Source organism: Xenopus laevis, chromosome 7L, assembly GCF_017654675.1.
Source record: "Xenopus laevis strain J_2021 chromosome 7L, Xenopus_laevis_v10.1, whole genome shotgun sequence".
In the NCBI taxonomy this organism is placed as follows: Eukaryota; Metazoa; Chordata; class Amphibia; order Anura; family Pipidae; genus Xenopus; species Xenopus laevis.
Window position 1 is genome coordinate 77,624,495 of NC_054383.1, and position 25,832 is coordinate 77,650,326.

At 35.7% G+C, this 25,832-nt stretch overlaps 1 protein-coding gene across 3 annotated transcripts in view; it reads right to left on the reverse strand.

Moving 5' to 3' along the window:
* Positions 1-25,832, reverse strand: part of LOC108696402 (roundabout homolog 3) — a 263,216-nt gene that overhangs the window by 64,884 nt on the left and 172,500 nt on the right. For all 3 annotated transcript variants that reach the window (XM_041569200.1, XM_041569199.1, XM_018225727.2), the window contains exon 2: positions 21,793-22,119. In XM_041569200.1, coding sequence (XP_041425134.1) covers positions 21,793-22,119 — 327 coding nt within the window. The remainder of the gene's footprint in view (positions 1-21,792; positions 22,120-25,832) is intronic.

The window sequence follows — 25,832 nt, forward strand, 5'->3', positions numbered from 1 at the left end:
ATCCCACAAGGGCTTAGAAGCTTCAGATGAGAATGCATTAGTAATGTATTGAGGTTACTGCTCATGCTAAGTAGCACTGGTCAAAGGTGCTCAAGCAGTCACGGGTCAAAATATTGTCTCTAGAGGCAACAGTGAAGTTCTGGTGCTCCCACCATGTCAATCAACAGTAGGAGCAGTAAGTCATAATATGATTTTTTTTTTGTTTGAATTTAAAAAAATTGTATAGTTTCCCTTTAAGGTTAGATTTGGAATTACTGTGAAATGCAATGCAGACTGCTTTGTTCTTTGCCTTTATGTATTATACATGCATGGCAGTCTCTGATCTTCACTCAGCCCAGCAGGAAATCCAGTTTATTCAGGAGTGCTGAGAACAGCTGGTGGGAGCAAATAATTTTTGTGTTTGTTTTGTTTCCAGTTACTATCCACAAATGCCTTCATACTTTTGCCAGTTGATTTTGAGTTCTGGTCAAATGCCTGATAAAAGAAAAATGATTCTCTTAGGAAATGGGCTACATATCGATACTGTGATAGTCGGTATAGACTGACCTTGCAGTAAAGCATACTGCTAAGAATGCATTTTCTATTGAAATAGTATTTATATTTGCTACTTAATATGCTACTTTTCCTACAACACATTTAAATACCCACATGCAGAGATTTAGGGGCAGATTTAAGAAGGGTCGAATATCGAGGGTTAATTAACCCTCGATATTCGACCAGGAACTAAAATCGTTCGACTTCGAATATCGAAGTCGAACGATTTAGCGCAAATCCTGCGATCGACCGATCGAAGGATTATTCGTTCGATCGAACGATTAAATCCTTCGAATCGAACGATTCGAAGGATTTTAATACAACGATCGAAGGAATATCCTTCGATCAAAAAATCACAGGCAAGCCTATGGGGACCTTCCCCATAGGCTAACATTGACTTCGGTAGCTTTTAGCTGCCGAAGTAGGGGGTCGAAGTTTTTCTTAAAGAGACAGTACTTCGACTATCGAATGGTCGAATAGTCGAACGATTTTTAGTTCGAATCGTTCGATTCGAAGTCGAAGTAGTAGTCGAAGGTCGAAGTAGCCCATTCGATGGTCGAAGTAGCCCAAAAAACACTTCGAAATTCGAAGTTTTTTTAATTCGAATCCTTCACTCGAGCTTAGTAAATCTGCCCCTTAGTGTCAGTATTGAAAATATGTACTATGCTGCCACCTATGCATGTATGCCAGGTTGAGGTGGGTTTTAACAAACCATCTTGTGATCCTGTTGGATCATAGATTATCTTTACTTTTTAAAAATGTTACCTGCTGATGCAATATGGGTGTATGGTGCCTCGGTTACTGAGGACTCCGTATTGTTCCAGTTGTCTAAGCTGTTGAATCAATGGATCATATACATTTATGGCCACTTGTATGGTAGGCTTCCATTCTACCCATTCCAAACAGATATTTGTGTGTATGCCCACCTTAAAAGTAAGGCAGTATAATATGAACTGCAGTCACAACGCAAGCCACACTATGACAAGGACCAGTTAACCACAAGTGACATCTGAGTACCTCAACAACTAGCTTGTCCTCTACCTGCCCTAAAAACCCACTGACCATTATACAGTCCAATAAGATGACACCACTACTGAACAGTCTCTGACTTTTATTTCTCATGCAAAGTGGAAAAGGGATGTAACCATTTTTGTTTTTGTTTTTTAGGACAGGCAATGCTGGAAATGCATTTAGCAGGCTAAATTTAACTATGTCTGATAAATTATCAGAATGCAAATCAAGCTGAAAATATCATATTCAATGTGTATCTTGGACAAACTTATAAGGATGGTACATTTAGAGTGGTGTTCCACTTTTTATGCTGACAGATATATATTGTCTCTGCCACGAGAAAAGGTAAAATAACCTAAATATAAAAACGCTTTCTAGCATCTGCATGTAGGATAATTGAGATTCCTAAACTGATTTAGCTGATCTCCCTGAATAAATGACTTGGCCCAGTTCCCTCATATGCTTGGCATCAGGGAGCCTGCTGTTTGACACGTGTGTCTTTTTGGCAAAACTATGCAAAGCCAGCATAGAGAAACAAAACGTGATATTGAAATTAATCACCCTGAAAATGTGCTTCAAAAAGAGAGCATGCATGTGTCTCAGCATCCTTACTTTAATATGGCAAGCATGGCTGGACACAGTTTTCCCCCTACTATTCCTACCATTATCATTCATTTTGCAGGTCCCTAAGCAATAGGGGGTTGGAACAGAATAATATATATATATATATATATATATATATATATATATATATATATATATATATATATATATATATATATATATATATATATATATATATATATATATATATATTGCATAGCAATATGCAATTTTGTACTTTCAAGTTTCCCATTGGGTGTCCTGGTGAACCCACTGCACAGAAATACAGATAATCAGCAACTCACTTGTTATGCTCCTCTACTGTCCGACTCATCAAAACCTCACTCATTACTTCTTCACATACTTGCATTCAAGACTTTTTAAGGGCTGCACCCCATCTCTAGAATTCCCTACAACATGCCAAAAGACTTTCTCCCAATTTCTCTGCCTTTAAACAATCTTCACTAAAGTTGCTTTTCCTGAGTTGTGCTCAATCCCACTACTCCTGTCTCGCTACTTCTTTCCCACTACTTCCGTCCCACTTGGTCTTGCAAACTGTGTGCAGTGGGGTAATTGATGATACTGCCACTCTCAAAGGTAGTGCCCACAGCAGTTTATGTAGATGCAGTAAACTTTCAATTAAAGAAGCCTGCACAGATGTCATTTTGACACAAAATGCCTGAAACAAGAACTTCAGAATACCACAGATTATCTGTGATCGAGTCCAATTCAGATCTAAATGCATGCACAACTGTGCTTATTTTAATGCATTGCTTGCAATTGCTTCAGGAGCATTGCCTACTGGAATTATGGGAAAAAAAATCTGAATTGTGTGTAAAAATCATGGTGACATACTTGTTGCAATTCTAAATTATATATATATATATATATATATATATATATATATATATATATATATATATATATATATATATTTATTTACCTTACCTTACTACCATGGTTTTTTTTAAATAACATGCCCATCCCTTGTCTTCTTGCTCTTATGAAAATACCATTTTTACATGTAAGTGTAACAAATAATCTTTTATAATAATTCTATTAGTATATTGCACTGACTTGTCACTATCCTTTTAGTGACAGAGCCCTGTTAGTTTAGGAACGTGATTTACACTGTACAGGTGGTGATTTACAGCAGCCATAAACCTTATTACACTTTGTTATTCTTACATTTTTATGACTTAGCTGGACAGCCCGAAGGCAATATGACAAAGGCAGATTACTTACAAAAATTCTAATCAGACTTAGTCCTTCAATATACACTTAAAACCCCATGACTTTGTTAGATAATAAAAAGTAAAGCATCATTTGTGTGTGTGTGTCATGTCTGGAGGAGAAGCACATTTCGAATGCATACTTTAAAAGATAAACAAAGGGATTTTGCTTTAAGACATACATACAGTGGCTGCTGACTTGGTTCTCTCTTGACAGTCCTAACAGCCTACTGGTCTTTGTACTGGTTCATAATAATATTCTCACAGATGGGTTTGACCGTTCGATATGTGATTTGGATAAAGAAAAATCTAAAGGGATGAGCATCTCAAAAGGCTACAGATTCAGTTCTGCATATGTTCCATGACCCCAATGTTTCCCAATGGCCGAAGACTGATTAGTCCCATAATTTTTCATGCTAGAACTGGCAAAGATCCAGATAAAGAATAATGTAAGTGAGGAAGTTTAGGTGCATATATAGATTAATATTGCTAAATAATGCACCTACATTTTTGCCTTTGTTAGGGTTTTGATTCTACCACTTCTGCTGGTGCCTCCAGTCTATCGCAGTTTTACGGCACCCAGGAGACCTACGTCCAACAGGAACTGTATGACCCCCATGCCAGAACCAAGCAGAAACAGATGAACTAAGGCAGCGGTTGTGGGAATAGGGAGATTTTTTAAAATTAAAATTGACAGCACTGCTTATTTTTTTAACTACCCAGAGTCAGCCAGTCACTTTAAATAAATAATACCCTTTTACAGAATCTCACTACAGTTTAGCCTTTGGTCCCCCTGCTTACAATTCGATTTTAATGTTGGTTAAAAAAAAAAAACTTGTTATTAAGAGCAAATACATTAGCAGATCAGATGCTCTTGAACAGTTATAAAAAAAACTGTAGCATACTTCTGCATTAATAAGCAAATACAACAGCAGAAGTTAAAGAGAAGCAGACTTGGAATCAAAGTACAGTTTAATGACCGATATTGTGAAAGATCAGAAGAAATGCCCTGCTAGCCAGAAAGATAAGATGAGGTGATTTCTACATACACTTCAATATACTTCAAAGGCAGTTAAAAAAATTGTTGACTTTCAACAATTTTTCTGTGATGATAATATCTTGAGATAGAACTATGGCACAGCCTGTAAAAAAGGCATTGTTTTGTGCGGCGCACATTATAAATCATGGAAATTCTCATTTTCATATGGCGGGAAAGGACAGGGCTCTATAAAACATTTTTTTTTTAAAAAACCAAGTATTGATGGAAAGGCAATTAGTAAACATTGATGATATGCTATCCCAATAACCCCGAAACAAGCTATGCATTTTTTTTCACATTGGCTTACATTAATATCACATATAAATGTATATTTGATGAGGTAATCTAGTTTTAAGATTAAATGTTCTGTTGAGAAGTCTTTTTATTTTTTTTTCAGATTTTCATTTTAAATTACATTCTTTCTTTGCTTATTTCCATTTAATAAGCATCTGATGCCCTACTTGTGTTGGTGGAAACATTAAACAGACAACAAAGCCCTACATAGTATAGATACATACTGTAAAAAACTTTGACAAGAGTCATATATTTATTTAATAAAACATTAAATAACAAGATTTTTAGGGAACCAAAAAAAGGTTTAAGTGGTATTGTATGGGATCCGTTATCCGGAAAAGCCTTATCCAGTAGGCTCTGAATTATGCAGAGAGAGAAGTACAATTTTCTGGAATGGCCGTCACAGTCCCCCGACTTGAATATCGAAAACTGAACTGGAGAGATTTTGTATAAATGGTCAAAAAGTATTAATGTAATATCTCTGTTGATGCATATTGCATATTTTCTGTTAATCTTATAAAATTTATGTCTTGGCTGAAATACTACTGTTTCCATAAGGCATGTTATATATTAAAAAGGCAGTTGCTACTTTGAAAGCTCAGGCAATGATAAACAAAACTTCAAAGATTTAAGAGGGTTCCCAAACTTTTTCATATGACTGTAAATATGCTTGTGTATGGCCACCTTTAACCAAGCAGAGGAAAAGAAACAGGGGGCATATATAAGATGTACATACAATTATCACTGTCCTTATAAGCACCAGATTGAGGTGAGTTACTGTATGCAGACACAGATTGAGAAAGAGTGACTCGAGTCCAGGACAGACTGGAGAGAGGAAGCGACAAAACAAAGCAAGAAAAAGGGAAAGGCCCCAGGGGCCAGGCAGAAAGAATAAAGTCATAGGGACTATTACCAAAGCAGCCCAAAGGAACACACAGGCAGAGTGGGGGAGGAGAGCTCTGCTTATTTTCTAGTCTTATCCATTATCATTAATGCACCCAGTCTTGCAAACATTTAGCCTTTTTCACGGTTGATTCATTTACTTTACTACTTTACAAAATAAAAACATATTTTAGACACAAAACCTCAAATGTCAAGTACATCCTACACCTTAGTAACAATATGTGAAGGTTGTTACCCATGGTATTACAGTTAAGTGGTAGAAATATTATTCGGTTATGCTTTTCAATGTATGTACTCTTCGAACTTCATAGCCAGATTTGGCTTCCTTCATAAAGATCGAATTGTGTGTTTTTACACTGACATGTTTACTCGTAACAAAAATGAGATATATGCTGGACTTGAACCAGTTATTAGTATTGTCAACCACACCACTGCATAATTGCCTCTGGCCAGACAATATATTTTTTATTAGAAGCCTTTCTCTTGAGACTAATCTCAAGAGCAGCCTGCAATTTAATACCACTGGAGGAGCCAACCTCCTGTTGCCATTTTCCGATAGCAAATGTAGTCTTTCTCTTGGACACTTACACTTCTTCAGCTATATATCTTTCAAATGGCTAGGCAAATCTACACAAATGTTTAAATGGCATAACCAAGACCATGCTAACAATCATAGCTATCTTTGACACCACTACCTAAAGAAAGGTAGCATTTACCCCATAAAGCAATGGCGGAAGCAGTTTTAAGGTGGCCATACACGGACCGATAAAAGCTGCCGACCAAGTCGGCAGCTTATTGGCCCGTGTATGGGGCCCCCCGACGGGCTTCCATGATTGAGATCTGTTAGTTGATGCGGTCCCGCGATCCAACCGGCCATTCCCATTCGTTAGGATATTTCCCACCTCAAGGTAGCAATTTAATTCAATTGTTATCTAAATTTTTATTGAAAAATTATGGTGTAGTATAATACTTTTTTCCTGAACTCCTGTTATCCCATAACGTTCTTCCAAACAAAACATGGTAGTTTGCCTTGATTATTAATTTATTTGTTTCAAAGTGGGATAATTGTTTTGTCCGTCCGCCGTCTGGAAGTGAATCTGTAAAGTTAACAGCAATATACATGTTTGTATGACTAGCTTGCTTCAAATACAAACATCTGTTTGATTACCACACTTCAGCAAATACACATCTGCTTGTCTTCCTTGTGCAAAAAACAAAACATTTGCACATTCCGAAGAGTTTTTCCAAAATATATAAACCTGTTTCTAAAGTTTGTATATAGAAAGATAATCACAGTAGAGAGAGCTCTGTTCCAGGAAACAACAGTGGTAAATCCTTTTTCATCTTAGGGAAATGATACGAATTAAACAGGAAAGACAGATCATGCGTGTGGGTGGGTGTATGCACACAAATATGCATCCTGAGTAAAGCAAAATGTTGGTTAACATTTTACACTATTTACTATATGGTTAAGCTATTTGTACAAGTCCCATTTGACTAATTCAACATATCAAAACAATGATGCAATGCTTTTTATATAGGGCATTAGTGGTACCCAAAACATGCATCACAAGAGGTGACTATACTTGTGTTGATCTTAGTGTGGACAGTGGACCAGAGGCTTAATGATTGGATATTGTCTATTGAGCACTGATGCGTTAATTCGCCGCTATGTGAATGGAAGTAACAGGGAGTGGTGGCCCTTCTCGCTATTAAGTATCATGCCCACACATTCATGTTCTGAATCGGCTGCCTGACCAAATCTGGATACTTTACATTTAGACACACACTGCTATTTCGGGAGATTAGTCGCCCATCGACAAATCGTCTCTTCTTTGGGCGACTAATCTCCACAAACTGCCTTTCCTCATGAGGCAATTTCGGGCAACTTCAGAAAATGAAGCGTTCCAAGTGCCATCCCGCCAGCGTTTTACATGTTAGCCTGCGGGAAGGCAGTTCGTGGAGATTAGTCGCCTGAAGAAAAAGTGATTTGTCGCTGGAAGACTTATCTCCCAAAATAGCAGCGTGTGTCTCTGCCATTAAAAGGTGTCAAAATTACAAAAATACTCTATTCATGTGCAAATCTGCAAGGAGCAGGACATTTATTGTAAATAAACCCAGTTTTTAATAATAATTTATAATAATAATTTTAATGAAGTAAAAAGTAAATTCCCTTTTGTCCTTTACTCTGCACCTGCCCCTTCCCCTGGCTTCTTGATGCCAGCTGTAATGGATTTGCTTATTCTCTATCCTCCTGACATTCCAGTCATAAAAAGCCTGGGAACAGTTTTGTCTGCTTACATTATAATTATCAAAGGAAGCTGCTAATTTCTCAGGTATGCACAGTAACCCTCAGCAATCACCGGAGCTCCAGATTGCCTAAAAGCCCCCAATTAGCTGGACGCATCCAGATTACAGAGTGCAGTGGCACATATAGAGCAGATAAGTATGATGAATCTGTTTAATTTTTTTCCCATGTGTTGTCACCATATTGCATGTCAATTCACAAAAGCTTTTATTGGAGTATTACAATCTACCCCACATCAACGCGTTTCGGTTCTCTCTGAACCGTCGACAGGACGGGTCAGAGAGAACCGAAGTGCGTTGATGTGGGGTAGATTGTAATACTCCAATAAAAGCTTTTTGTCACAATACCCGTGAGTGCTCTTAACCATTCTATATGCTTTTTCTTGAAGAAGCACCCGGGATATGACTAGTTAATGGTGAGTGCCGGTTCAACAATATATATATATATATATATATATATATATATATATATATATATATATATATATATATATATATATATATATATATATATATATATATAGAAAAACATTGGTTATCCGCACTCCACTGTATTCAGCAAGCAACCCAGGTGCTACTCAGAATCCGCATAATCAATATCTTCCAAAATAAATGAGTGCACACTGGGAACCTATCGGCAGTTTAGTTTAAAAACAACAGGCCTGTTTTTTAATTATTTAAATAAAATTATGTTTTTAAACTAAACTGCCAATAGGTTCCCAGTGTGCACTCATTTACTTTGGAAGATATATATATATATATATATATATTCTATAAAGCTATATAGTGATTTTCTGGAGTGAAGTATATATATATATATATATATATATATATATATATATATATATATATATATATATATATATATATATATATGTAAATTTAATTCTTTATGTGTCACTCTTACAATCAGTTGTTTGAGTTTCATTCTATGAAATAACTGAAAATGGAACAATTGTGACGTTTAAGGTAAACTTAGGAAATTAGTATTAGTAAGGAATGCACACCCAAATCTTAGTGTAAGTTATTTATACGTTTCCTGTATATGAATTGAGGGAAGTGCTCAGTATAGCACATGACTATACAAAGCACAAGAAAGCACTGAGGAAAAAAGCCTAATATACAATCAAATGATTCTATTGCCTGTGCCAAATGGCAACCTATAGCAATCCACTGCATGTTGGCTCATTTATAAACACTGGGCAAATTTGCACATGGGCAGTAACCCACAGCAACCAATAAGTCATTGTTTTTTTTCAGCTGGGTGCAGGTTTAACAATGAAGCAAAAATCTGATTGTTTTCCATAGGTTACTGCCCAGGTGCACATTTGCCAAGAGTTTAAAACCGAGCCCCAAAACTATCTCAGCTTGAATCACACTTAATACAGTACATTGCATGCATTTACTTTCAATATAACAGAATTGTTTCTTGATTTTAATCCAGGCATTATAAGTATCTTTTATTATATTTATAAATGACATGAAACTAGTGGTAGCTTAGGTTTGAAACAGGAAACAGTCAAAATAAACTAACCAACCAAACCATTAGAAAACAGACAAATGGTACTAAACAGTAGATGAAAAGATGTTTATACCTTAAAATTGTTTTGGTTTTGGTATTACTTTGAAGGGGACATTTACCACTTATTGTTTCTCAATAGAAGTGTCTGGTTCAGTCTATTAGGCCTGTGGCCAGTTTTTTGCATGAATTCCAATTATACACACAAACGGCACAATTCCTTCATGTTCTACAGGAACGAGGAAAATAACTTAAATCAGGTACATATCCTAATATATATATATATATATACATATAGTTGGTCCTTTTCATCCATCTCCGGTGACTTGAGGGACAGTAAAAAAATGGTTGTGTGCCAGGATTTCTAAGTGAAATTACACCTTATGAATATTAGTGATACTTCTGCACCTCTTCTTTAATAAAGAACATATTCTGCAGTGCAGAACATCTATGAGCTAGTGATTACGGTCACTGGGGTACCTAACAAATCGGCATCCCCCGTTGATTTTACCTTTAATACCCCTTTAAATATTATTCTAGCTTTAAAGAAAATGAAAGCAATCTAAATATCAGGGAGCATGCTTGAGAATAATTATACAGAATGGCAGTTATTTCACAAAGCTCTATTAAAGATATATTCAAAATACTCATTGGTGCTTTAGGATGTCAACTGCAATATGTTATCACACACTAGACTTAAATGCAGTGAATAATTGATTGCGTGGTCAATAGTTTGGCCGATTTATGTGACCTCTGCACATTGGATAGTTGGCACTTGGGCCATTTAGTAAATAATTTATCTCTCTACTGAAATATCACTACAGTTTCTACTTCAATGAAGAACTAGAGCACTGACATAGGTCTCCACATTAACATACTGCCCTCAGTTTCATTTTTAGTTTTGTTGAATGCTGCAACGTCTGTAAAAAATACCATTTAGTTGGTATGTAAAGAAATATAAATAAATATACCCCAAGAGTCTGATAAGAAGTTTTCCCTAAAAGAATTATCCATAGACATAGAACTTCCTGCAGAGAAAGCCTTTATGGCGACTGATCGTTGCTGTGGTTTATGGAAGAAGTCTGTTCTCTTTTGAAACTTGAAAAGGAAAGAACCTCAGGGATGTTTACAAGATTCTAGGGCAGTTCTATGTGTAATATAGCTTGTAAAATAGCTTTGAAAATCTATGCTAGAGAGATTTGGTAGCTCAGAGAGAGATTAGCAGGCAGCAGTCATATTTTTTGATATTTTGTTCTTTATCAATACCAGAAGATGCTGAATTCCTAAAGTATTTCATAAAAGACCTGCAATTAGAAAGGCTAGTTGGGGCAATACTTATATCATCCAGATGAAATATAACTTCAGCTGATTCAAAATTCCATACAAGAAATTCTTAATTATGATGCAAAATAATTTGATTTACCCCCAAACCGGCTGATCTGTGAGTTGTAAATTACTGTACATCTCTACAATGGGTCTGAAAGGTGACCGTATGGATTTGAAAAAAAGTGAATGAGAGTTTACCAAACCAAGTTATAGTATGCCCACTTAAAAATACATGAAAAGTGAAAATACTTACATAGCTTAACCACACAATACTAATAAAGAAGGCATAACCCAGACACAGGAGAAGCTTTGATTTAATCAATAAGAACAGACATACAGTCTTTGATGTTTTTCTATTCATAATTTATCACTGAAACTCTTATAAGCCACCAGGTGTCAAGTATAAACACACTGTTGATTATATATGCACAGTTATTTGCAAGGGAAATCTATTTTCATCTGACGTTAATGCAGAGTGAGTTTTGTTTCGTGAAAACAAGTTCTTCACATGCAAATCAAGCCTTATAATTTCTAAACATCAGTGAAGCTTCTTTATGCCTTGTCCAAACATTGCATTCTTGGCTGGTAGATGCACAGAGGATTTCAAGAGTGTAGAAAGCAACCCAATAAAGATTACTTGTGACAGCAAAAATGATGTCTTGTTTCTGAAACAACAATTTATTAGAGGAAAGTCCCTTTCTTTTTTAAACATATGAGCACTATGTTTATAGCATGTTGGTGTTTTCTGGTCTGTACTGAATGTTCTAGGAATAATAACTGTTATTATCACTGCTGCACACTGATGCATTTGAAGCATATCTCACCATCATCTGTCTCTATACATATACATCTGCCAGACTGCTCTGCTCATTATGTGGAAAATGAATATTTTATCAGAACAGCCACAATAGTGCCCTATATGCTAAGCAAACCAACAAGACACCAGACCCAAGTACAGGAAGTATTGGGTCAACACAAGGTGCTATATTTATAGAAAATCCGTAACTTCAAATTAAAATGTAATGTAAAAACAAAGACGCCCCACTTGAGTAACCATGTCTAAAAGATTTAGGGTCAAACATGTCAGAATAAAATGTATGCTTATTGTATGCTTGTTTGCATATTTGTATTTTTTTTATGCTATAGACCTCTATCCCACAGCAACTGGTCAGCAATTAGCTTTCACTTGTAGAATAGTTACAATAACAACAGAAAATAATTGATTGGTGGTTTGTAATTATTACAGGATTGATTCTGGCTAGGCCATAGAAGTACCAGCCAGATGGCAACCCTACCCCTACCCCTTCCTTTTCAACTCCAGAGTTGTTTTTCTCTACCCCCTTATTTTTCAAAAGAAAATTCTGTAGTATGATAGTTAAATTACCAAAGGTAGCAAAGGTTATGGCATAAGGTAAACACTCAAAGAGGAAGAACACACAAATTCAGCCTTTGATTAAAATAACCTTGCATTGCAACATGTTTTTGTTCATGATTTGTATAGAACAATACGTTAAAGCTCTTTAGATACTATCACCCCTCCAAGTTACAGCAGAGACATCAACCACTCAGAGGTGCTTTCTGGGTGGTACTCCCCAGGAATAACCCAACCACATCTAGTTAAGCACAACTAAACCCTGTTGCACCGCAACCATGACCAGTTATGACCCGTTAAGCCCCCAGTTGTGCCCTTCATTTGCCCAAACTAACTTCAGTTCTCAATACAGATGTGAGGCTTTCATGATCATCATCATCATTTATCATGATCATTTAAATAAGAAACGCAAATCTTATTTAATCACATTTTAACATATGTGTTCAGTTGTACATGAGGGACAGGCACATATTGCATTCCCTCTGCACTGAACAGAGTCACGTAACACCACTCACTTTGTGGATCCAATTTGCATAGCTTAATCCCCTACTTTGGGATGCACAGCAGCAATTTGATGGTGCCAAGCAGTGATTGATTCTATGTAAAATAGGATGAAAAATCCACTGATAATTATTCAAGGGTAAAGTAATCAATCTTCTAATGCTTTTGTACTTTGTATTACAGATTGAAAATTAAAAAAATTAAACATGAATCCAACAATTAAATGCCCTGAAAAGTGTGTAATTACTAAAAATTACCTCAGGATTAGCGTAAATGTCTTCAGCCTTGAAATGTGGGGGGAAACAACTCTTCAGCCAAAAAAAAATGTATTAGAATTACTTCATTGTATCTACTTTCCCTTAGAAAATTCCATATGCTACAGATGTCATTATACATTATGCATACACATTATACATATATATACATATTTGTGTGTGTACATTTTTAAACAACACTCTTCAGCCAAAAAAAATGTATTAGAATTACTTCATTGTATCTACTTTCCCTTAGAAAATTCCATATGCTACAGATGTCATTATACATTATGCATACACATTATACATATATATACATATTTGTGTACCTTTTTTCTAACAGTACCTTTTTTCTAACAAAGAATTGATTGCGTTTAAAACTGGTATAGTAATTTTCACATGCCTGTCAGCCAATGTAACAAAGATCTTTGTTCCCACCATGCTGTACCACGAGGGAATGAAATGGGGACACAAATGAAAGTTCCTAATAATAATTTAACTTGGAGTTTAAGTATACATACCACCACATATGATATGTTTGAGTTATACACCTTACATTTTCACTGCATTGTTTCATGTATAAACCCTAATAATAATAACCCTAATAATATTAATAATAAATGTGAACTGCTAGAGAACTGTCAATTTTCCTGTATGTAACCATAGTAAAATATCTGATGGCAAAAAAAGCTCTAAAAAGGTATCATTTTTTTTCTAAATCTCACTACATGACTTGAATTCTGTCAGTGCTGCAAATTTAACATTTATTTTTCCTAAATTACTTTTTAATTAATCACAAATTTCAGTGGTGGATGAAATTGCTGAGCTACCCTCTTGCATTCTCATTTGACTTAAGTAAAGCAGAGTCTTATTCAGCTGCAGTGAATACTAACAAATAAGATTTTTTTTTAGTATTCAGCCTACCCTTTTTGCAGTTGAATGAGACTGCAAGTGGGTAGCTCAGCAATTTCACCCACCACTGAAACTTGTGATTAATTATATTTAAATTGCTAAAGAAGTAGCACACTGATTTTTTTTCTAAAAATACCATATTTAAATTCAGATTACCTTCACAATTAAACATATAAAATGTAAAGATTACTACAGTGTTCTAAAATTACCTGTTTAAAAAAAAATATTGATGGAATTACTGCAGTACATTTTAAGCAATCACAAATTGTTATAAGGATTACCAATAAACCATCTTCGGCTACATCTAAAGTGCAGGTCAAGCGCCATTTCTGCACATAGTCCAAAAAAACCAGGAGCACCTTGGTTACATAGGTAGACTGTGAAATTGCATTGATCTAGTTAATATATCCCACTGGTTACAACACTACAGTTCAGCTTTGGCCTACCTATACCTCAGTTTGATCTAACATCTCTCTCCTAAGCCATACAAACACACAAACCAACTAGCATACTGACTTGACTGAAATGACCTATTTCTATGAAATACTGGAGTTTATGTGAAAGGCTAAAGGTAGCCACAAAATAAATTATTTTACAGGAATTTGTTGCAAAATTGTTGCACTAAGTCTATGATTATGTTGTACCACTAATGGGTGTAAAGTTAGCTAAACTGTCTATTTCACACTTCTACCTTTGTCCTTTTGTTCTATCAGTGAACACTATTGATAAAATTGCACATTTAACAAACATTTATGTAAAAATCTAACTAAATATGGAATTTCCAAAGTTTAAGCACCAATGGAATTATCTTTTCCAGACAGCCAGGAGATCAAATTGTCATACAGCAGTATGAAGGAAAAGCTAGTATTTCTAAAGCACAAACATATTCCACTGTGCAGTACAAATGACCATTGACCTTACATGAACATGTCACTTTCCCATTTGTGTGCATTGCTGTGGCATTAGGAGGACACCAAATACCTTTTCCAAGTGATACATGAAAAAGCCTGCAATTGCTAATATTAGAAGCCTTAAGTGGCTGAACAGTTGCATAAGACACAATGCTGCAACAGAGGCAAAATATTGAGTGTAGATGCATTCAGGAAGGGGTGATCCATAAATACTTTGTAAGGCCCCGTCAGCCAACAGCCACCAGATGGCTTGGTAATAGAGGCAATCGTAAGTGCAACATGTCCGTGTGTGCGCAAGAACATATTTCATTGGCAGAAGGGGCTGACTACAACACACAGCACATGACATCTCTTTATAAAGTTGTCTGTATGAATGTACCTCTTTGTGTGCCATATGGATTAGCTTGCAACATCTGTAATGCTTGCCATTAATTTCCGAACAACCAGCAATAATTTACTGGTCTAGAATATGAAAACACACCACCTGACTGGGGCACAGTGACTTCATATAATATTTTTTCTCCTTGTGGTTTTGGATTGGTTCAAAAGGTTCACAGTTTCAGCTATTTTTAAAATATTTTTCATGTCATATAACAATGAGATCACATGTAAAACATGACATAATACAAATGTGAAATATACAATTTAGCTTCCTGGTACATCTCCTCCCTACAAATGAGACAATTTAAGATCATCTTGTGACATTCTTAACTCAGAGAAAAGCACTTTATCACTGGGTGGTCTAGTCTGCCTGAGGATGTCAGACTAAAAAAGACAGAGCAGATACTAAGCTAAAACTAGGGTTTTATTATAAGCCGTAAAAACTGTCTATAACTACATTAATTCCTTCAAATATGTGCATGGTTATGCTCAAAAAGGTGTTCTGCTCAGGATCAAGATTGCTATCTCCAGTGTGAAGCAAGAGCAAAAAGAATCTTATACACAAGTTGGGCTGACAAGATGGGAGATTTGGTACCAAGTAGTGCTCAATTAATCTTGCTTTAAAAAGCTTGCCTTAAATGAAAATACCTGCTAGAAAAACATTTTTTTTGTTTCTAGCCTTGCAGCTGCATCTTTACCAAGAATGCCAACCAAATTACATAAATGCATCTTGTCTGTGTAATGGACTGAAAGTGACAGTAAATCAATAAATAATTCCTATTTAAAAATGGCTGAATTGTGATTTGAGCCTTTACCTTGACTCCTTCCCTGCTGTATCTCCTGCAGAGCTGTCTTTCATTCCAGAAATAAAAAAAAAGTCTGAAAATTCTCAACCTGGAAAAGCTTTTCCAGTGCATCCAATGCTGACATCTCCACTCAGCATAAAAAGCTGACAACTACGTGCATGATTCCTGACAAGATTTTTTTATGACTCATATCCCCTCGCGAGAAGAGGAATACATGAAAGAAAAGGATTCTTGCATTTGTCAGGATTTTCCATGGGGTATAAGAAAGGAAATGTTTTTAAAAAAGGCATGGTTAAGTGACGGGTACTTTCTACAGCAAAATAAAATTCACCCCACTGCATATAGAGAAAAAAATCCCACTTTTTTGTAGTTAATAGAATTATAGGCATTAACACCATGAGCTATATATACAGTATATAGAATTTATCTATATCATTGCTCCTAATTTATTTCAGTGCTTTTGATTGCTTGTATGTTTTTTTCCAAAACATTTCAGGGGCCCACTGGCCAATGCTTGACAAAGAGGCATGCCCCGAAACGTTGCACTTCCGGTAATAAAATTTTGCAAGGTTTTCACCTGCATTCACATCTTGTGTGCCAGTGTGCCTTTTCTCAGTCAATGGTTGAAAACCCCTGATCCATGCTACTGACTTTCTTATGAAAAGGCCCTGTAGACATAAGCATTTAGAATGCACACATCTATACATTTTAATCTTTCAGCCTTCCACACTGTCAGATTAATGTGCCTAAAAAAAAAAGATAATAACTTTGTGTTTATAGCAGTAACAATTGGAGTGTGCAGTTTAGGCCATTTATAATTTTACTTCTAATGTATGCAGTTTATCACAGCCTATAAAGTAATTTTGTAGAGGTAAATGATTAGCTGCAATTTGAGAAAGGTTCAATGTTTACTCTATGGCTGTTTGGCTGTTTGGCTGTTTATTTGTCTGCTAAACCTATCAATCTCTGCACCTAAAACCAATAGCAGGATGGAGAAACTGAGAGACACCTGGGCTGGAGAGTTACTACTTGAGTCTTGGAAAGAGACATTTTTAGCTTTTGTATGTCACAGACACAAACAGAATGTGGGCGTCTTACCAAAGATCCATAAAACAAGATAATAAGTGTCTTTGGGAAAAGAAAAAGAAGTGCAGTTACTGAATTTCTCATGCATGGCATCAGAGCACATACTTTACTTTAAAAAAAACTAAAAAAAAAACTGCTATGTACACAGATTACTGCATATATACATGGTTAGCACATTCACAGATATCTGTACAGAACATACAAATTGGATAGTATCTATATTTGTTTTGTCATTCTTGGTTGTTAAGGCAAATGCAGAACCAAGTTGTCAGGTGAGAAATGGAACTAAAAATAAAGGTTCTATCTCTATTCTGTATGTCAGGCCTACTTAATGCCTTAATATTTCCACACCCACCTGGCTCACAAGCTTCAGTAATTGTTGCACCCATACACATTATGGACAAAATGTCATGAAAAATGTCATGAAAAGACTGGGGAAATGGGTACTTGGATACATTCATGGCATATGTCCCGCAGTTGGGGAACACCTATTTATCCGTGATTTTGGAGGTGATTAAAATTAGTACAGAGCCAATAAACTGCAGCAATATTTATAGCAGACCAACTGGTGATCTCCATCCATCAGTAATTCCTTACTTATATTAGCACAATCAGACACTTTGCTGCCAAACCAGTGACCAGGATCAACCAGGTGACACACAGATTAAAAAGAACACATAATTATTTATAATAGATCAAGGTATTTGTACACAGAATATTTATCTATCCATTTTAAGCAATTGTCTTGAAAGAGAGAATTTTTTTTTTTTGTAAAAACATATTGTGCATTAGTCTAAACTCTTCCAAGGGTTTGTGACAGCAAAGTAATCATTCTGCAATATTTTAGTGCACTGTTTGTTGACAGAAAGAGTTGGTTGTCATTTTCTTTAGTCTAGTGCTTGGAAGAAATGCCATTTTATTTCCCCAGTTTCTGTCTTTGTTCTAATGGCTTTCTAGTAGAAGGCCACTCTCTCTCTCTCTCTCTCTCTCTGGCCTTGTCGGGGAATGCCATCATTTATCTTGGTTTATATAAGACACTTGGGTCTTTTCCTTCTCCACTAAATGTTTGTTTGTAGATCTTTGTCTCAATGAAGCCATTAGCGAAGACAAAAGAGTCACTGCTACTTTAAGGCCATTGAGGTTACCAGTTTAAGAGGTCAAAGAAGATAAATATATTCCCGAAATATTTTGGACAAGGAACGGGCAAACATAGAAAGGCATAATCAAATAACTTCCAAATTGTAAGATTAAAAGTAATGCAACAGTGATACCTGAAAAGATATAGATAAGAAAAATACAAATAGGAAGAAAGAATATACGAAGAGTGTATCATAAAACAGCTACAGAAAGCTTCAGTTACAATAATAAAATATTGAAACCACATGATAAAGGCAAGAGCAATAAAAAAGTCAGCTACTTTTTCTTCACCACAGACAGCAATAGATAGAGTCTGTGAAAATTGTATCTCTAACTGAAATATGTACATGAAAATAGGACCTAGGATACATTCAAACAGATATACTATGCGATACTATATCTAGTAAAGGATATAAGTAAAATATAAAACTAAACTGGATGTATTTTCCAATTATAACTTTTTATATATTTTAAACTGTTTAAAAATGATTCCACATAATCTATCACAAATGTAATAACAGGGAACAGTTGACAAAAAAAAAAACAAGTGGATATGGAAATGTAGAATTGTCTTTAGAATAGATCATCAACCCATTCTTAAAATAATTTGTTGGTTATATTTTTATGTGAATATTTATAGTTTTTCCATAGTAAACCTGAACATCTTTATTTTAATTTAATCAGAGTTATTGCTTTCATTTTTTGTAGTGTTTTCCCAAAGGCTGAAACCTCATTCAATAGATTTTGCTAAGCGCCCAGAGGTCACAAGCAGTCAAAAGGCAGGGCGAGCACAATAGAAATCTCTGACACCAGACACCGTCTATCAGACTGAAGATAGATAGATAGATATAAAACAGTTATATTTCTTGTTTCCTTTTTCAAAGCAAAATAATGCAAGGCGGTATATAATGCTGCTAACTTAGATATGGGTAAAAAAAAAAAACCCAAAAAGAATAACAATTATTTACTGCAACAATTGTTGGTATGATATATGCATCTGCTGGCCAGATACATATGGTACATCATTCCAACCTAAAACTTAATCATTACATAGCTGATGGCCCCACCTAAGCTATATGGCACATAAAGTTGTTTCTGGAATTTTGCCTTGGTATCTTTTACTAGGGACATGTCAAGATTAAATACTAGAATTTTCTCAAAATGCCTCAAAAAGCTAATACCCAAATTTGAAGCAATAGTCACTTCTCTCAGAGATAATATCAACACCAGAATGTTTTCTATGTGTTATTAGCTCATTAAACAACATTGATCTGTTGACGAGCCAAAAGAATAAAGCCTAAAACTGCCCATATGCTAATCTATTTGAGTGATTGGTCCACGGATCATCTGGTTAGATGAGTGTAATCCTGACATCGAAGGGTGACGAAACATTGTGGAGTAAAAACTGACGTGCCCCCTGGGTATCTCAAAATTTACCTTCAAATACCATGTAGGGACCTGTTATCCAGAAAGCTCGAGACCTGGGGTTTTCCAGATAATGGATCTTTCCGTAATTTGGATCTTCATATCTTAAGTCTACTAGAAAATCATGCAACCCAATAGGCTGGTTTTGCCTTTAATAAGGATTCATTATATCTTAGTTTGGTTCAAGTACAAGGTATTGTTTTATTATTATTACAGAGAAAAAGGAAATCATTTTTAAAAATTTCGATTGATTGGATAAAATGGAGTCTATGGGAGACAAGCTTTCTGGAATTCGGAACTTTCTTTATAACGGGTTTCCGGATAACAGATCCCATACCTGTACTGTAAGTATCCCAATAAATCTATTACTGTGGCAGATTTGTGTTTCATCAACTATACTATCCTTATGCCACTTTATAAAAGGGTGGTAGTACCCTCTCAGTACAAACATAATAACTAATCAAGCTCTATAGCACAAACCTTATATTGTTTACATAAATGAATTCTCCTGTAGAAACTTGTGGGGAAATTCACTAAAGGGTAAATTTTCACCTCGGTAAAGGGTTCGCCACACTTCGTCAGACGTTAATTCGCAGCTCATTTACGTCTTCTGTTACGATTTTGTGGAGTAACATTCGTTCGCCTGAGCGATAATGCGCCTGGCGAAAGGGCGTGAAAACTTTGCTCTTTAGTAAATGTGCCCCTTGGTTCTTTGCACTAGATTGCTGGTAATCTGGTATAGTTTTCACTTGAATTTTTTCCTCCAATGATCCAGCCAGTGAAGAAGGGTAGATCAAATGTGGGTATACTATAAAGCATACAGTGCCTAGGCTGGTATGTGAAACCCCACAGCTATTAATTTAAATTAACTAATAGCTTTGGAAATTACATTGAATACTCTAGTAAACAAGGTTAGTGACCGGAAAAAAATGAGTAATTAAACATGTAAATGTTAGCTGCATTCTCTTAGCCATTAAACATTAACAGCCTCTAAGAGGTTTCAGACAGGAAGCAAACACTCAGAGTTTCCACCAAAGTACAGGTAAGCCCAAGTGTAATGCTTTGTGTTGCTGCTTTTAGTGGCGACTTAATGAGTGACACCATCTGCAGGCTATTTTACAGCTCTCACAACGTGCACTGACAAACAAGAGTGCATTGTGCTTGTAAGCCTTGGCAGGAGAATGGTATACAACCAGCACGAAAGCCCTGAGGGGACTCATGCCCCTGACATGCAACTGGATCAAGCACACATTTAAATTCACACTGGGACCGACCAAAGCCACATCAAGAAAATAAAAAGCAAATGAGGACATCTAATTGATGTATTTGAGAAGAAGTATGGGCTAGTAAAAATGCTAAACGTCTTAGTTATTTTAACTAATGGCATATTTTATAGGTAATGCTTAACCACTTTTGGAAATATGATATAAAAACAGCAGAACACTGAGGCTTGCACATTATGAAAAGTTCTATCTTAAACAATCTTGAATAAGCATAGTATGCCTTGCATTGACTTCCTTCTTATAAGTGCTTGGCAAACCATTCCCACTCTGTATTTTTTCACTTTATTTGTGAGAACAATCTAAAGGACCAACTACTTTGCTCTCTTTTATATTCATTCATCTCTAATATGACTGGGTCACGTGTCTAGGGCCAGAGACACTGATGTAAAATTATCATTAAACACCAGCCTTCATCCTCACTATTTAAGTCACACAGAATAGAATGTCTCAGTAAATAAATATTTACCCCGACCTTTATTATTGTGGTGGAGTGGTGAGTGCCGATGTGTGCTGAATATATATATAGAACTCATGTATGGGGCAGAAAGTACAGCAGCTCTACATGGCAGTAAAATTAATAATACTGCCATTTTTTTTATCTTTGTGCTCTTGACCCTGTTATATTCCCAGTGGGTTGAATTTTTACATGTGCACTGGACACTGTCCCTAGACAGGATTATATTAGCAGGTCTATTTAGACAACCACTGATAATATACAAGCATGTCAAAAACGTTGGGGTTTATTCAACCCTTGTACAGAGCACCTATATACTGAAAATTAAAATTGAAATGTTAGTGTCATTCACCAGTGACACTATCCTGTTGCTGGGAAAATAAATCCTTTCAGGTTAGAGTTATAGAAGCTTAAAGTTTGATACAGGTTTCTGTACTTTGGCAGCACAATTAACATGCATGTACAAAGGAATTAAAAGAACAGTAAATACTAGAAAACCTACGTGCTACTTCCAGGGATGCATTTCGACTGGCGGACTCTCCAAGGTAATTTCTTGCAACGCAAATATATACCCCTTCATCAGGTTTACTCCGCCGGCCATGAACAATTCGTAGAAAGAAGAGTGAGCCGCTGGGTAACAGCATACGATGTGACCGAGGATCGTCTTTGTCTGTCTCAACCCTTTCCCCATCCTTGTACCACTCAATAATAGGTGTTGGTCGTCCTTCTGCTTTACAGTTCAAAGTTGCTGGTTCCCCCTTTGAGACAATGTGATCAGAAGGATGCTCAACTATTCGAGGTGGAAAATCTTCCAGTCGGGGTCTAGAACCTACAAGAGATAATTATAAAAAACGTTTAATATTACAATACAGTTGGTCACTTATTTTTTTAGCTCTAGTTCCCAGAGCAGCTTTTTATTAATTAAAAAAATTATTTATGTATACTCCCACACAAGTACTGTATGTCTATAGAAGACGGCACAGGCATTGGTACATTTTCACCCATATAATCATAATCATGCTGCCAGGCTCTAGCTTATTACTGTTGGGGAAGACAATTGTTTCATACATGCTGCATGGCCTTAAATGATCTACAAGTCTACAAGAAACAATCGTAGAATTCCCATGCAGGAAGCATTACCCTCAAAAAGCTAGTCTACTGAACCCGTACACCCCATGGAGTATTACTCTAGAAGTGGGAAGTCAACAACATCTTTTGATATTTGTTCAGAACCATTGTGTGCCAAAGGAAGCAACAACACAAATAGCTAATGAGCATGGATTTTCACTATTGATATCTCTGCTAGACTCACAATAACATTCATAATCCAAACAGCCTACTACTCTCGCCCCATCTCGAAGACCTAGGCAATTGTAAGATATGGAATCTGGGAAGCAAAGCTACTACCAAAGTGAAACGTTGCAAAACAGGTCTGGAGACTTGTTATATCCCTGACAAACTCTGCTGTCTGACTGATTCTATTACACATAAATGGAGTACTTATTGTAAGGAAAGGGATTCATACAAAGCATTGTAAAGACACAAATGCAAGACAAGAGTAGTTCTCTATAGCATACAAATAGGTTCAGAATTCAGGAAACTGATGCGCCTACTTCAAAGAGAAAGTTATGGAAACTTACTAATTACACAGCAGCATCCAAACAATTGCATCTCAAAACCAGCCAAGTGATTTATTGTGTTGTTGAGATAACATTCCTTTGATCCTTTCCCCCCTAGACGTCTACAGTATGAATCAAGATGGTTGCATCCAGACAGGAACACTATCACCTTTTTACATTTTAAATAAATGGCTATGAAACATACTTTTAAGTATCTTTTTAGTTTCTGTCTATTTTTATTTTGGTCACTTGTTATGGTGGATGACATTTTTATTAGCACTGGATTTTCTGAGCAGCCCAGTCAACTTACTTATTATGACTTACAAAACCTGTTTTTAAACACTGGGAAAAATCTGGATTTTGCATGAGAACATTCAGACAGCAATGGTCAGTGTTACCTGGAAAATCTCTTTATTTGTAATGCTGCTGGATATTACTGCTTTAACATGACTGAATAATTTAGATAAGAGAACTACAGAACCTGAATTACCTTTCTATTCCCCTAGGCCCATCTTCTACCCTGCCCCAAAGTACTACACCCCTATCATATCTTTGCTATACTCCTGTATCCCTTGGCAACATAGGCCTTACCCAGGCCTAAAAATTCCTAAGGCAGGCAGTTGTAATCTGTAATATGATTTACTAATTATTGCAGTATACAATGCATACCTCCCAACATTTTGGAAATAGAAAGAGGAACAAAAAGATTTGCCGCAATTAGTCAAAAGACAATTTTGATCATGCCCATTCTGTAGCAACACCCCCTAATACCATGTTCATTTTACAAAATTTGGCAGGGTATGGAAGTTTGAAGGTGGTTTTTATGTGTTATAACAGTTTTGCTAATGAAGGTGAATTGCCCTTTAAGGTTTAAGGTTGAGCTGTCAAAATCGGGATTGTCCCTCGAAAAACGGCCCAATTGGGAGGTATGTACAATGCAAACCATGTGTTGCTTAATGTTTGCTAAAAAAACAACAACAAAACAATGCTACCACTCCATATAGGTAAAAAAGCTTCTTTCACGTTAATACATTGCCAATTTGTGATTTTATTTGCATTATATACGTATAATAATACACACCTAAAATACCTGTGACATTCTGTTCATTCCCCCTTATACAAATATAATTTAAATAAAACGTGAATAAAATGTATAGTTTACGAATTCTAATAAGAGTACATTTGTCTCACTTGACTAATCAAAATATTGAGAAAAAGTGTAATTGGTTTTCAAACACTACTATGTGTCCAAATTATTATTTTTATAAAACAATGTTTTATAATAATTTCCAAATCATATTTCAGCACCTTAGACAGAGCTCACAGCACAGTAATAATCAGCAGGGGAATGTCATCTGGTAACTCTATTAATAGATGATAGATGTGTTTAAAATGTAAGAAGATATTTCACTGAATCACTAGCTTCAGTGAAAAACGAAAAAGACCAATATTCTGGCTATTACAATGTCCATTAACAACTTGTCATTGTGGGTTTTTTCATGCTAATAATAAAAAAATATTGGGGTAGATTCCCAAATTCTAGGTATGCACTCACAAACAAATCACTAGACTAACAGAGCAGTACCTACATTAGTAATAGTGACTACACAATACAGACTATGGGTTACTCCTGAATACCAGCTCCAAATCAAATGAGAATCTTCAATTCATTTTATCTCTGCTGTTTTTGTGAAACACAAAGATAAGTATCATGTACCCCATGCCCAAGTTCAGATCCTTCCTCTAGAATTAGATAATAGCTTTGAAGCTCCCAGGTTCCTCTCACAGAAATTTCAATCTAAAAACTGACTCAGTAAAATCTAAAACCTATTTGGCAGCCAAGACTTTCTGACCCTAATTCAAAGACTAGTAGGGTGATGCCTTATGATCCTGACCACTCAGATATATTGTGAAACGGAAATCATATACTTTGTTCAGTGATGCACATAACAATTACAAGAAATGTTATTTCCTTTTGCTTTCCATACTATGTGGAACAGATCCATCCAATATCCAATGAATAAAATCTCAAACAAATGTCATTGCTATATTTTAATATATACCCTGTCATTGTATCTATTTTAGTTAAGTTGACTTTACTTACTTGTACATACATAAACACATATCCCTCACACTCAAAATCTTTACTCTCAATGTACAGTATACATCTTAAAATACAACAAGATCTAAATTTGAGTAGTAAACATCTATATCCTGCTTGCAACACTGCTTTAATAAGTCTGTTAGCTCTGGCCTCTTAGGTACTTTGATTGCAATCTTTTTTTTGTGTGTGTGATGAAACATCACAGATATGTGGATCAATTACCAATATTTTGAGGAAGAATGTCCACAACTAGGGCACACCCATGCAAAATACCTACCATCTGTGATGTTGGACCATAAGTCCCCAATATGTTAATTGCACTATACTGATAATGATTTTACCCTAGTTTTGTTCAATATAATATGGCCTGTGCATTAGATGCTCTTGAATGCTATTCTGTCTAGCTATTTGAATAATGGGGAAGCAAAACAAAATGGTGAAATGGTGTCTGCATGCAGCTGTCAGGGTATTTTAATGGACCACTAACTGAAAATTCACTAGAATAAACTGTTTTAAACATGTTGCGCATCTGCTCTTTAATTTTTTGCCTGTGAATCTTTAAAACCATCCAACTATTTAAGTAAAATTACTGGGTGTGTGAATAGGATTATTTTTAGTATTTGCCACGTTTTCATATATAAGGCATCATACATTTCAGAAAAGCTTTCCAAACACAATTTACTTGTATGGGCAAATTTTACAAATAGCAATATCAAGAATTCTAAATAGACATGTGTATGCCATGTATGCCAAAGATATGAGCATTTTTTTTGACAAAAAAGTGGTGGCAGAAATATATTTCTATTTCAGCTTCCTTGA